Source organism: Apostichopus japonicus, chromosome 22 (assembly GCF_037975245.1).
Source record: "Apostichopus japonicus isolate 1M-3 chromosome 22, ASM3797524v1, whole genome shotgun sequence".
Lineage (NCBI taxonomy): Eukaryota > Metazoa > Echinodermata > Holothuroidea > Aspidochirotida > Stichopodidae > Apostichopus > Apostichopus japonicus.
The window spans coordinates 6416874-6430942 of NC_092582.1; the positions used below are offsets into that span (position 1 = coordinate 6416874).

At 36.4% G+C, this 14069-nt stretch overlaps 1 protein-coding gene across 3 annotated transcripts in view; it reads left to right on the plus strand.

Moving 5' to 3' along the window:
• The window catches only part of LOC139964383 (uncharacterized), a 117170-nt gene that overhangs the window by 83953 nt on the left and 19148 nt on the right, over positions 1-14069 (plus strand). For all 3 annotated transcript variants that reach the window (XM_071965964.1, XM_071965963.1, XM_071965962.1), the window contains 15 exons: positions 908-952; positions 2260-2304; positions 2936-2989; positions 3208-3261; positions 3654-3761; positions 4712-4765; positions 5600-5761; positions 6686-6793; positions 8436-8489; positions 8834-8887; positions 9375-9428; positions 10046-10099; positions 11093-11146; positions 11910-12017; positions 12620-12673. In XM_071965964.1, coding sequence (XP_071822065.1) covers positions 908-952; positions 2260-2304; positions 2936-2989; positions 3208-3261; positions 3654-3761; positions 4712-4765; positions 5600-5761; positions 6686-6793; positions 8436-8489; positions 8834-8887; positions 9375-9428; positions 10046-10099; positions 11093-11146; positions 11910-12017; positions 12620-12673 — 1062 coding nt within the window. The remainder of the gene's footprint in view (positions 1-907; positions 953-2259; positions 2305-2935; positions 2990-3207; positions 3262-3653; positions 3762-4711; positions 4766-5599; positions 5762-6685; positions 6794-8435; positions 8490-8833; positions 8888-9374; positions 9429-10045; positions 10100-11092; positions 11147-11909; positions 12018-12619; positions 12674-14069) is intronic.

Here is a 14069-nt window from a genome sequence, read left to right on the forward strand (position 1 = left end):
GAGGGGAATTAAAACAATACTGACAGAGAAAGATAATTATTTGTTAATAACTCAATAGTTCACTCTGCCAATCTTTTAAATACTCTGGCTGAGAGGTAAATTCAATAACATTCCATGAAATTCTGCTGCACTTTCCGTGGAATTCACTCCTTTATCATTCCTGTTACCATGTGCTCAGGTCCGTTACTTTATGAAAGGTGCAAAAACACTTTCTCTTCATTTCACATAATCACAGCCAGCTGGTAATCATAACACAAAAACATGTCACAAAAAATCTTGTTGCTGGCATGGAAAGAAGAGTAGGTCACTATGCGTACTATATTAAAGTTTTGCAATTAATTTTTTAACAGATTTATCTTTATTGGTAATTAAATGAAGTTTTTCCCAAGACCATCAGTGTTTGATTTATCGAAACATTTTCTCAAATTTCCTTTCTCTTGTAGTTGAAATAACTTATTAAAAAAAAAATTATGGATTAAAAGGATAAGAAATAAGCTGTTCCATGATCAAATGAGAATTTTCATCTTCAATTGGGCTAGTATCAATCTAATTATTAATTTTCACCCTATTTTATCTTTTCCCCCTATAAAATCGTGATTCGACCTTCAAAATCTTTGTTAGTTGAAATGTAAAGGATAAGAAATAAGCTGTTCCATGAACACATGAGAATTTTAATCTTCAAAGTGAAAAGATGTGAGAATATAACCAGGAAGGAATCCTCTACTACCAGTCATAGGATATTTGATGCAAGAGACTGACAAAGTGGAGCAAACAGAAGCTGATAGAAATAAAAATTTAGGGACGCTTTTCTTGCTCGGAAACTTGCGAGTAGAAAGACGGCAAAAATGTAGCACTTTTTTAGAGTACAAGTTCAGTGTTCTCCTATTTTCTTCCTTTTTTGTGTCAGGGTCCACCAGGTCCTCATGGCATCGCTGGAGAGGAAGGATCATCGGTAAGGAGACCAACATATTTTTGAAGGATGACTTCTGTATTATTATTATTATTATGAACCAGCATTTAGAACGCTATTCACACCCCAAAGAGTGTACCATAGCGTGTACAACTTAGCCCTGGTCATTGGTAACTTGTCACACCTACACACCAAAGTGTGCACAATTCAAACAATATCTCCTGGGGCACCACAGTGCACCACAGCCACGTGTCCCCTGGGGGACTTCCCATAGGGTGCAGCCACATACCGGCGCACGAAACTATATTTACAAGTTACCTCGCAGGTCCCCATTTATACACCTGGGTGAAGAGAGGCAATGGAGATAAAGTGCCTTGCCCAAGGACACAATGCAATGATCTGGCCAGGGCTCGAACCTGTAATACTTAGTTCACAAGTCCACTGCCTTAACCACTTGACCACAACGTCCCCCCCCCCCATATGGTCAACATTATTTTAATATATGACAGCCCACTAATATATTGTGATAGTGCAGGTTGCTATTTAACATCCCTTTTCGATAGTCTTTCTTGAATATTTTAGACAGCCTGGGTTGGTTTGTCTAAAAATGTGAATGCAGGGAGTGTTGGGGGGGGGGATGCTAAAGAGAGGGAGTGCAGAAATCTTTATCATACTCAGCTTCTCTGAAGTGATGCGTTAATCACAAGGTGGAAGCACAGGGCTTTGTTGAACACCTGACTGGGACTGAGTTCTGTACAATTTTCCTCGTTGCCGATTTGCAGATAACTTTATTTAGAGCAAACTTAAGTTCCTTGGTATAGTTTGTGGGAATGATAAGCCATTTCATCGATCCATAGCAGGGTGGTTTTATCTTTAGTTTCTTTGTAGGAAATTAAAACAACATTTTAGTTTATTCTTAATCAAGTTGAACAAAAGCTTTATCATTTGACCAATAGTTTGCTTTATTGATTAAAGAGAGGAATAGATTTGCATAGGACTGTCTAATGCTGTACAAGTATAAAATAGTTACCTGTTAGCAGTGAACAATTTTATCTGGTATCTCATCGCAAACCGCTATGCAGAATCGACAAATTTTGCTACGTGAATGCAGGGAGGTATTGTTCATAGTATGTCTATTTCCATCATTTTGTGAGACACAATATTTCATAATTTTCCCAAACTTCTGTATACTAAATTATATCCCTGGTTAGTCCAAAGCTGAAAGAACCTTAAAAATGTTGAAGTTTAGTTGCAAAGAGAGTCCGTTCCCTAAACGTGGTTAAAACAAGATGACAAAAGGCATCTCGGAAACTTTGCTCGATGACGTCTTTTTTGTGTTTAATTTACAGGGAGAGCGTGGACCGAAAGGTTTGCAAGGAAATCCTGGCTCAAGGGTAAGGTATCAAAAAGCCTTTAGATATTTTTATTTCATCTACTACATGTGCTTTTCATTTTAAATTTCTGCATTTTTTGTCTGCAATATTAGAGAAAGAGATGTACAAGGTGTTGTAGGCAAATCAGGAAAACTGCTGATTCTGAAATATAATGAGGAGGAGAAAATTCATTTGATTTCCTCAAAACATTGACAAGAAGACAGGTTTAACTTCCTGAGTAACTAACCGCTTGCTACTATTGCAGTATATTATTATTGCTATTATATATGTAAGAAAAACCAACTTTCAGCTCAAATTTTGAAGAAATAGTTGAAAAAAAATCTCTGATTTGCTTTCCGCATGTGTTCATACCAACACGAAAACTTGTTCAGGTGACGACGATTTTAGAGTTCAACAAAATGGAGTAGTTTCTTGATATTCAATTGTTTTTGTTTTGTGCAAAAATTCAGGAGATTGGTTTGATCAATTTGTAATTTTATTGGTTTTTAAAATAAAGTCAGTAGAATTTGGGTAATTGCTTAGTAGATATTGATTTACCAGACTCAAAAAGATGCTCGTTTTGGGAATTGACGTAACTTAAAATTTAACTCTCTTTGGAAAGCCGTTAGTACTCCTAATTTTTTCCCTACAGGGACGGAAAGGACACGATGGAGTACTAGGTGACCGTGGACCTCAGGGTGCAGAGGTAAGACATTTTTGTAATTATTAGAACAATTGAAAAGGAAAAACAATTTAAAAACTAAAACAATGAAAGAAAGGCACCTCTTTGTTTTTTATAAACACAATTGGCAATGTTTGAGTTTTCCCATCAGAATGGAGGTAATACACAAAATTGAAGCTTGATAGAATTTATGTGAATTCATATTTCTGTGTCTTCTTCCCCCCTCTTTGTTATTTTTGTAGGGTCCTCCTGGTCCAGAAGGACTTAGAGGGTTCATCGGACCGAAAGGACCTAGGGTGAGACACTCACGCAATCCTTGTTTTGATGTTTATTTAGAAGTGGCCCAAGACCATGAGTTGCTTCCAAGAGTTTGTCGATAATAAATCTGTTGGAGGCATTTAATGTTGTGTCTTAGCTTCATCATCAAAAGGAATCTGTAAGACTTTGTAGTTTTGGGAAGTGTTGGTTATTTGCTGTCCGGGGGGGGGGGGGGGGGGGAACAGAAAGAAATAGATGGAGGTGGGATGTGGGCCGTGCATCCGAGAATAATCCAGGGTTCCCTGTTTGCAATCATTATGCCAAAGGGATTTCAAGTATTCTGAAATAACCAAAGAGCAATTGAAAGTCAATTTTACAGTGATCGATAGCTTGACGTTAATACTGCTGATGCTTTTAAATTCTTCTACAGGGCCTTCTTGGTGCACCTGGACCTATTGGGCTACCTGGCTCCAGAGGGCAGCAAGGAGAAATCGGACCAAAAGGAACAGTGGGGCCCTCCGGTGATCGTGGGAGACGGGTAAGTTGTTTATATTAAGCCATCTTATTTTAGAAGAATTTGCAAACCAACTGACTGGATGTTGATAAACTTCCAGTAACGGCTTGGCTTTCAGCCAAAAGTCTGTGAACCATTCATTTAGACTGACCACAATTTCCCCCCCCCCCCCTTGGGTGTCACTTTGGAGGACAAGGCCAGCATGTACACAAGAACCGTTACTAGCTTTCTAAATTAAATGGCTATCCTACAATGTTTATTCAAAAGTAAGGAATAATTGCACTCCTCACTGAGCCAAAAATTTCCCTGTTAAATAGCAGCTTAAAGTGAACGTATGTAAAATTTTTAAATTTGTTTTCATTTTGCGGGAGTCAAAGAGTAATGCTGAAGGAGAATGTAATGCATATCCCGAGCAATCCTGCAAATACCTTGGGATGTTTGCGAGAATTTTTTGTGCAGTAGAGATTTAGATCCAGGAGGATTTGATTTTGAATAATTTGATTGATTGATTGATTGGTGGATGATATTGATCTCCTTGTCCAAAAGACTACTACAGTGCTTTGATTAATGAATGGATAATTACTTCAACTGCAGTACTTGTATCACTCATTGTTGTTGTTCTATATCTGTAGTGGTTAGTTACTTAACAGCATGCTATGGTTTTCATTGTAAATATTCATTGTATGATTTGCATATTAATTTAAGTAATGTTTGGTTAATGGGTTATTGTATAGCACCCTCTACAAAATAATGTTTCAACTGGTATTTTTTGTTTGTTTACTTAACCGTTTACATTAGTTTACTTTAATTAGGAATATTTTGGAGTCATGTTTGGATTAGGCACTTCCAGAGTTGGTGAAAAGCGAAGGCTCAAACTTCCTCTATCTTATTAATTTATTTTATTTATTTTTCAAAGCCACCGCATGAACTTATTTGCGTGGTGCATCAATTCTCTCATCTCTACTTTTTTCCAGGGTCCGCCTGGTGAAGAGGGTTCCAAAGGGGCAAGAGGCAAGTCTGGAGTTCCGGTACGATTTACTGACCAACTTTAAAAAATAACAAATCGTATGTGTTGGATAATGTAAAATTGTCTTTCACATTTATCTATACTCAACTCCCCTGAAACTCAGAAGTCATGCATTATCGTTGACTAAGTATCGACTTAGAAATCTAGCAAATAGACTCGCTTTGGGATGTAGTATAAACTCGACACATATTTTTTCCAACCCTCTACTCTCTTGCCAGGACACTTTAGACCAGTGCATATTTCTAGATATTTTAAACTAAAGAATAATGATTCAGTTTTATGCATCAGTTTGCACAAAGAAATGGTTTGATATGAAAGTCACTCTGATCTCATTGTTTGACTACTGTTTCATTGGAGTTGTGATAACTTGTATGTGAATACCACTCATTGAAGGGAAATTCTATGCAGTATTTAAAGTGTTTTGTAGCCACACAAATATATCTTTAATAGTCACATATATTAGTCGAAACACTTTTCTTCTATTATACTGGACAAATTTTCCATGAAGGAATACGACTTCTTATTTGTAGTGACCGTCGATGTTACTAATACCTTTGAGTACTGTAAAGTTCCTAGCAAATTAGGTTAATTTACTGAGTTGAAGCCTAGATGAAATTAGATCTTAGTAATATTTTCTTCTCACTCTTATTACAATTTGCATAATTATCTCATGTTTTGTTCAAGAACAGTGTTTCTCTCTCTCAAGACCTTCAGATTTTAAGAGCACTTCCTTCCAAAACCGACATAATAGCATTATTCCTTTATATGCGGTACATTTTTTCTCTTTCTCATACCGAAACGATTAACTTTGTTGCTGTTTTGTTCCATAATGCAGGGCGTACTGGGGGTGGTTGGAGCGCGAGGAGAGAAGGGCGATGATGGGGAACGAGGGGATAAAGGAGGGAAAGGGTTGCTCGGACCAAAGGGCCATCAAGGAACCCCCGGTCAATCGGGTCAGCCAGGTACACATGGAAAACCAGGAAGAAATGGTAGAAAGGTTTGTGCTTGTACTTGTCGTTTTTGCTTTTATTTGCTGCATAATATCACCTTCATATTAACCACTTGGAGGTTTTTTTCTCAAACCAGCCGCACACTTTCCCACTGAAGAAGACTGAAAAAGACACAACACAATTTTAAGGGTTTTGTCATGTTTTTGTCATTGTGAAGCGCTCTTGAACATGCTTTAGCATGAAAAGAGCGCTATATAAATTTGGTAAAATAAAAAAGAAAATTTGGTAAAATAACTCAAAGTGGAACAGTTATGACCTAAGTTTAAAACAGTTGTCAACACCCTGAATTGAACACTTGCTCTAGTACAACTAGCAAGTGTTTTCTGTAAAGAGCTTTGCTTGTTTTAGTCGCATGCAATCAAAGTCTCTCCCTGTAGTTAGTTATGTTTGCTGAAACTAGGCAGGTTTTAGCAGTGAATTGCTGCACACCTCACAGCCAATATCGACTGCCAGATGGAGAAACCCTGCATGGCAAACTAAAGCAGATGCGCCTCTTTAACTGTTATTTAAATCTTGGTCAGTGTTGTTGGTAAGTGCACTCACACCCCTGGTGGATCGATATCTGCACTTTTTCCATCTTAATTCGGTTGAGTTGCAGTCAGTTTGTGTTCAGTCGAGTAGCGTGTGGCCAGCTTAAATTGACCTTGGCAAATCAAAACATTAACAGTGTAAACAATAGAGAGGTATAAGTAAGTACTGTGTGTAGTTTGATGTTCATTTTTATTAGTGTCAAAACAGACTTATGTTTACTTAACATCATTTGACTCTGTTTGACAAATTGATGGTCACATGTTTATGGCTTTAACATTAGGCCCGACCTTTAACACTCTAGGAACCTCCATGGCTACAGCATTGAGTTGGAAGGTATTAGCACTTGGCAATAACACCAGTGTTTTGATTTTCTCGTATAGGGCTCAGTCGGAGGACGAGGGCCGAAAGGAGAACAGGGCCAACGTGGATTATCAGGTTCCTACGGCTTGAAAGGGACCAAGGGCGCTCGTGGTCAACCAGGACATGTGGTAGGACCTGGTACTATTCCTTTCCGTTACCCATTGTGCTTTGTTTTCATTTGTAATCAATTGTCTCATTACTTGTTTTTGCCTCTAATTTAGTGTATAGAAGTACCACATTGAGTTAAAGAAGCCTATTGTTTTTGCTGGAGGTCATAGGTCATTTGGGGTCACCAGAGGTCAAATCGTGAAACCCTCGTAAACATGTACACCCTCACTATACATTATGTCAGATTCATGGAGAAAACTGCTCATGTTACATCATCGAAACCACAATGTATTTTAGCATTCTGGTTGCTTTATCGTTGAATGGCCTCCAAAAAACAAAAAAAATGAATAATAAACATTGGCAAGGTTTGTGACATCTAGAATATGGAAAGAATAGAATTTGTCCAAGCCTCGCCTTCCTAGTGCATTCTGTTGTGGAGACAAATTTCTGAACTGGAGTTGAAAAACAAAAGAAGGAGTTTGAGTCTAAGTAAGTTGTGATGCCTTGTAGCTGTGACATATATAACTACTTTTGTTTCCATCTAACATTGGATATACTGAGGTAGAGAAATATTCTCTGTAATGAAAAGTGACTTTTCTTTCTTTTTGCATAGCTTTAAATGAATTGTAAGGGATCCTTTCAAAGTTGGATGTTTGGATCAAGCAAGATAATTTGATGAAGCTATAAGATATGCAGATGTCCCAGTCGTTGATTTGTATAAAAAAATTTAGAATGCAAGAAAAACTTACAATAATAATAAAGTGCTTTGTAATATATTGCACTGTATATGATATTACATTATGTTACATATGTATAAATGCTCACCTCAAATATAAAAAACTTACAAGAATAATTAAGTGCTATGTAATATATAACACAGTAATAGTATATGATATTACATTATGTTACATATGTGTTAGTGCCTAACTCACATAAGAAAAAACACTTACAAGAATAATTAAGTGCTATGTAATATATAACACAGTAATAGTATATGATATTACATTATGTTACATATGTGTTAATGCCTAACTCACATAAGAAAAAACACTTACAAGTATAAGAAAGTGGTATGTAATATATAACACAGTATACAGATATTATACTATGATACAAATGCATTTAATGCTCATCTCACATATAAAATACTTACAAGAATAAGAAAGTGCCATGTAATATATTACACAGTATGTGAATTATGTTATGTTACATATGTATTGACGCTCACCTCACATAATAAAGCAGAAGAATAAATAAGTGTGGTGTTATATATTGCACAGTAATAGTATATGATATTACATTATGTTACATATGTATTAATGCTCTCACCTCACATAACAAAAACACTTACAAGAATGAGAAAGTGGTATGTAATATATAATTCAGTATACAGATATTACATTATGTTACATTATGTATTAATGCTCTCACCTCACATAATAAAAACACTTACAAGCATAATTAAGTGTTATGTTATATATACACTGTATAAGATATTACATTATGTTACATATGTGTTAATGCTCACCTCACATAAAAGAAACCCCTTTTACTTAAGTGCTATGTAACATATTACACAGTTTATGATATCACATTTTGTCACATGTGTTAATATTTTGCATGAAGAAAATTTTGCATTTATTTTATTGTTTTGAATTTCAGGGCGAGCCGGGCACTCAAGGTGATCCAGGTTTCCCAGGAGTTGAAGGCATGATGGTAAGATGGCGGAACAAAGAGCTCTTTTGTGCTTCCTTAATATGTTGTTCTTCTAACTTTTATACTATTTTATTTATTTATTTATTTATTTAACTATTATATAAAAATTATGTTGTCAGTAAGAAAGAGAAAAAAGACAATGGGGAAAATGAGATCGATTTCGCACAAAATAAAGAAAACATTTTATCGTTTTTCTTTTTCGTTGGATGATTGTGTGATATTCTGTTTGGTGTATTGTTGTTACAGTGTAGCTGTATATGATGTTTGGTTGACTATTAATTGCTACTTCACCCGTCATTCATCAATATATTATAGCATTCTTTGTTGTCTTATCTGTGTTTTAGGGAAATCAAGGAGCACAGGGTATCAGAGGACCACCGGGAACAAGAGGATTTAAGGTAATCTTCAGAACATTGGGTACATCAGGAAGTTTTTGAAATTCTTTCAAAGGAAAACTGTATGCACAATTTATTTTTATTTTTATGTTGTTAACCATTAAAAGGCACTGCTAATAGTCCAGGCTATATATATATATATATATATATATATATATATATATATATATACACCTGTTTTTAACGTGTTCCTATACTTGACTTTTTTATATCATATTTCTCTGCGACTGTTTGAGAAATGGCATTGGGGGGAGGGGGGGGGGGGCTCGTCAAACAAAATGACTGAACTACTAAGTCTAGCACGCAACCCATTTTGCCAGCTCTTAATTAAAACATATTAGCCTTTAAATGTCATTTTACAAATTGTTTCAACGACAGAGAAGCCATCCATGGGTGCTCTATTTTTTGTATGTATGTATTAAGTCTTAAATATGGTGGAATTTCCTTGCTTTCAGTAAATCATTTACTTTGTCTTCTTTTCCTTTATCAGGGTGCTTACGGAGAGCAAGGAACTGCTGGCGAATCAGGGCCAAAAGGTGCAAAGGTCAGTCCTTGAAGACAATTGGAATAAAGTCTCCTAAGTCCGTCGTCTCTACAGAGTCTTAGCAAAATATCATCCTTTGCATATCCTTTTGATAGAAATTATTTGACAGTCTTGGTACTGACCATGTTTGCCAGCCCTCCAGAATTATATCAGTCTCCATCCCCACACCCCCCCCACCCCACTCAATCCCCACTGACAGACAGAATGCTACAATAATATCCTAGTGTACAGTACAAAAGTACAAACAACTTTTTTTCAAAGGTTACAAAGTATAGCACCATTTTGGATCTAAGCACCCTCCATTGTTCCAAACTTTTCTCAAAGAGAAGGGGGAAAAACCTCCCTTTAAACCCCTCCCCTGGTAATCTAACATCATAGCCCCAGCCCCCATCACCCTCACCCTGTACAAAACTAGTAATTGTGCTCCTTGTGGTAGTTATTGATGCTTGCACATGTGAAAATATCACACTCACCAAATAACTTAAATTAAACATACCATGCTCTCCATTTTGTTGTAAAATGGATGAGAAAGGATTATCTCAGCTCCCTTTGTTTATATGATTGTTTTTTTCAATATTTGATTTGTTACATTTTTTTGACATCTGTTTGTCCTTCAGGGATCCTCAGGTGATTTTGGAGACCCTGGCCCCCCTGGGGACTTTGGTAGTAGGGTAAGTACTTTTATTCTGTTGAATATTAAAGTGGACGTCAGAGAGCAATACTGGAAAACTATGAAAATTAAATGTTACGTTTTTTGTGATGTCAAGTCTACAAATAAATAAACGAACAAATTATACGTCGTCAGGTTTTTTTCGTTTTGTGCCGCAACGAATCTTTGATATTAACTCGGGGGTGGTCATGAAACAAGACAAGCAGGCCGCAGCAAAATGTTGTGTCCAGTCTGGTGCCCTCGATGTTTGAGGACGTTTGTTCTTCCATAATAAAAATTGAAACTACTGGGTTATTTGGGGGAAGTAGGGCCCCTTTTTGCAAACTCCTCCAAAAATGGATACATTTTGTGTTTTCTTGATTCAGTAATGAATCGCAGCCAGCTGTGTGATGCATTGCTCCTGCATGAAAAGTGTGATTATTTGAAAGGAAATGATTTTCAAAGTTTTAAAGGATAAATAGAAATTGACATTTTGAGTGTCTGCAAGGTTTTACGTGGGCGCAAGTTTAACGTAGTGAGATGAGTTGACAATATTTTCTCAGTTATTACAGAATATTTTAGTAAGACTCTGAGTTGGAAATGTTTTGAAAAAAAAGAAAGATGCAATTATAGTTTCAGGACAGCACACATAAAGTGAGAGAATAATGGCACACTGTACCATTCAATACAAGACCAAGACTAGTTTTGGAGAAAGCAAAAACATGACACTACAAAATAAAATTAGCAAACTGACCTGCATGCAAAATTTCAAATAGGTATGAAATTTCTAAATTTTCTTGCTCCTTGAAAAGCTTGCCTTTGCAAAAATTTGCCATTGCACAATTTTGAAGAATCCTTTAAGAAATGTGTGTTTTTACAGGTAATTTATAAAATAGATTTTTTTGTGACAAAGCAGACAGACACTGCCATTCAGATACATTTATATGTTTTTCAGATGCATTGAAAGTAATTTGTCCTTTTTTCCTTTCTCTTTAATTAATTTGCAACCGTTCAGGGCCCAGATGGTTCTCCTGGTACGATTGGTGGTTTAGGACACAAAGGGCCAAAGGTGAGATTTGATGTAATTAAAGTCACTTTGATTGCAATAATGTTATGTTTTGTCAAGCAGTATGTGAAAACAAGTATAAGTACATTGTTGTTGCTATACAGAAAAAAAAGTTGTGACTATGATTTCAAAATATTGGCAAGATGCGAAGGTTGCAAACTAAAGTTTGTCTAATTTGCATTTATCAACTCCTCTGAGAAGCAGTTTGAACTATTGGCTGATAAAATGTTCAATGTGGCAGGTAGCCGTGGGGAGGGGGGGTTGCATTCTGGGGCAATGCCCCCTAAATTTTGATTATTTCCCCCCTCCCCCATTTTTTTTCAATTTTATATTTTTCAGTAAAGGACCCTTATGGTGGATCCATGCAAATGCCCCTTCAAACAATAACTCTGCCCTTCCAAACAAACACTCTGCCCCTCCAAATTTGACAAGCTGGCTATGGGCCCCGGATCACAATAATGCTTTTGTGGCACCAGCAGTGACCAGAGAGATAGCTAGTTTGCTTAAAATAATGTGGTCGGGAACCACACAATTGAGTGTTTATACCATTGCAATCTGATTGCATATTTTTTTGATTTTCCGATGGATTTTTGCTGCCATGATGTAATCTATACATGGTCAGCTAAGAAAGGGATATGAAATTCTTGATTTTATTCTTATAAGTCCAAAGACTTCATGTCAATTGTTTTCTTTGATTATCTTGAAATTTACATGTCTTAAATTTAGAGAGCTGGATATTCATGTTAAGTCTTTCTCTTGTTCCTAGGGACATAAAGGAATAAAAGGTATTAATGGGACTTTAGGGGACACTGGACCCCCAGGCGCCAAGGGTGATCCTGGGAGACCTGGTGTTAAAGGTCAACATGGCAGTAATGTAAGTATATCTAACCTTTTCCTTTCATTTTAACATATTTTGTCCTCATATTATCTAGTATCACTGAAAAATCAAAAAAGTTTTTTGTATATTATCAAGGAAGATTCATTTTGAAATATTGTTTTGTTTGAAAAAAAAAGTTTGAAATCCATTTTATAATCAACTTTAATTAACTTATGGTAAAGATGGAGGGAACGTGCATGGCTGGGTTGTATAACATCTCATCGTGTGGTTGTATGTATGTATGCATGTATGTATGTATGTATGTATGTATTTTAGATCCTCCTGCAAGCAGGAACTCGCAAAGAAGCCTCATTGGCTTTAATATCAAAGCTGAAGTCAGTCTCTTAGATTCATATTTGATTATGAATTGTCAATAGTCAACAACCCTGTAACTGGACGACATACATTAATCTTGGAGTGACCCAAACTCGGGACCTGATGATTTGGAATTAGGCACCAGAGTTAACCACTGAGCTAACACTCTTGGTTGTGTCTGACATATGTCTTGTGAAACTGATAAGTAGTATCACTGAATATGGTACAAATGAGTCAAGGTATATTCATTTTATTTTATTTTATTTCCTTCTCTTTTTATTCAGGGTGAAATTGGACCAAAAGGTATACCAGGTAGTCCAGGCAGGCCAGGTCTAGATGTGAGTATTTTTCCAACAAATATTAAATATATGAATAAAAAAAAGGAGGAATATTTGTTCTCTCTACAACAGCCTTTCAAGCCTTTTTGGTTCCTTGCTTTAGCAAAGGAACCTATTTAGTCAGGTTGGCTATGTGTGTGTCTGTGACACTTGCTTGGGTACACTGTAACTCAACAAGGGAAAGTTGGACTAAACTCAAACTTGGTAAATAGATCTGCCATAGTGAGAAGGTGTGCCCTATTGTTTTTGGTGCCTGTGAAGGTCACCTAAGGTCAGTTAGAGGCCAAAAACCAAAATATTAAAAACAGCAATAACTCCCATTGAGGGTCTGACATGGTTGATATTTTGGGAGTAGTTGTGAATGGGGTTCGGGATTGTTTCCAAACATAATGGTCATGTGATCCAAGGTCAACAATGGTCAATTAGGGGGTCAAAAACTAGTATTTTTGCAATAACTTGAGAACAAAATATCCGTCAAGGTTGGGAGTTACGCTATTGTAATTCAATAGTCGAACAGCATCTAGGTGATCTTTGACCTTAGGTTGACCTCTGGTGACCTATATTAGTTTCTTTAGTTATTTGAATTTTGGTAGCTATATTCGAATCTCAAAGGTACCTTCTGATCAATATTGTCCATGGGTTTTTTGATAAAAACCATCAGGTCATCCAAGGTCATTCAAGGTTGTTTATGTACAAAAAACTGCCAACTTATGCTAATTTTTGCAGCAACTTCTAGTCACAAAGTCTGACATGTCTGATATATTGGGAAAAGTTGTGAATGAAGTAGGGGTACATTTTCCAGAATAACCGTGATGTAATCCAAGGTCACCAAAGGTCAGTTATAGGTCAAAATGTTTTTTTGGCAATAACTTGTGAAACTATCACTGACAGGGGCTGACATGGTTGATATTTGTGGACTAGTTGTGAATGGGGCAAGGGATTGTTTCCAAATATAACAGTCATGTGATCCAATGTCAACAAAGGTCAGTTAGGGGTCAAAAACTAGTATTTTTGCAATCACTTGAGATCCAATGTCCATCAAGCTTGGGAGTTACCCTATTGTAATCCAATAGTCGACCTGCATTTGGGTGACCTTTGACCTCAGGTTAACCTCCAGTGACCTGTATTAGTTTCTTTCAAGTTGATTATTTGAATTTTCGTGGCCATATTCCGATCTAAGTTGTCCACAAGTTGACTCCTCTGCAACCCTTGTGTGCTAACTTATTAGAGATCAAGGTTTTGTTTGGTTTTGTTAAAATTCTTAATAAGTACAGTTAGGATAATTCTCTGAGTTCTGTAAAAAGAGCCAACTCTTGCTCATATCAGACACCTGGTCCTCGATCAACAGGTTCTCAAAGGACCATAGGTGGATTTGTGATATTTTTGGCAATAAAAT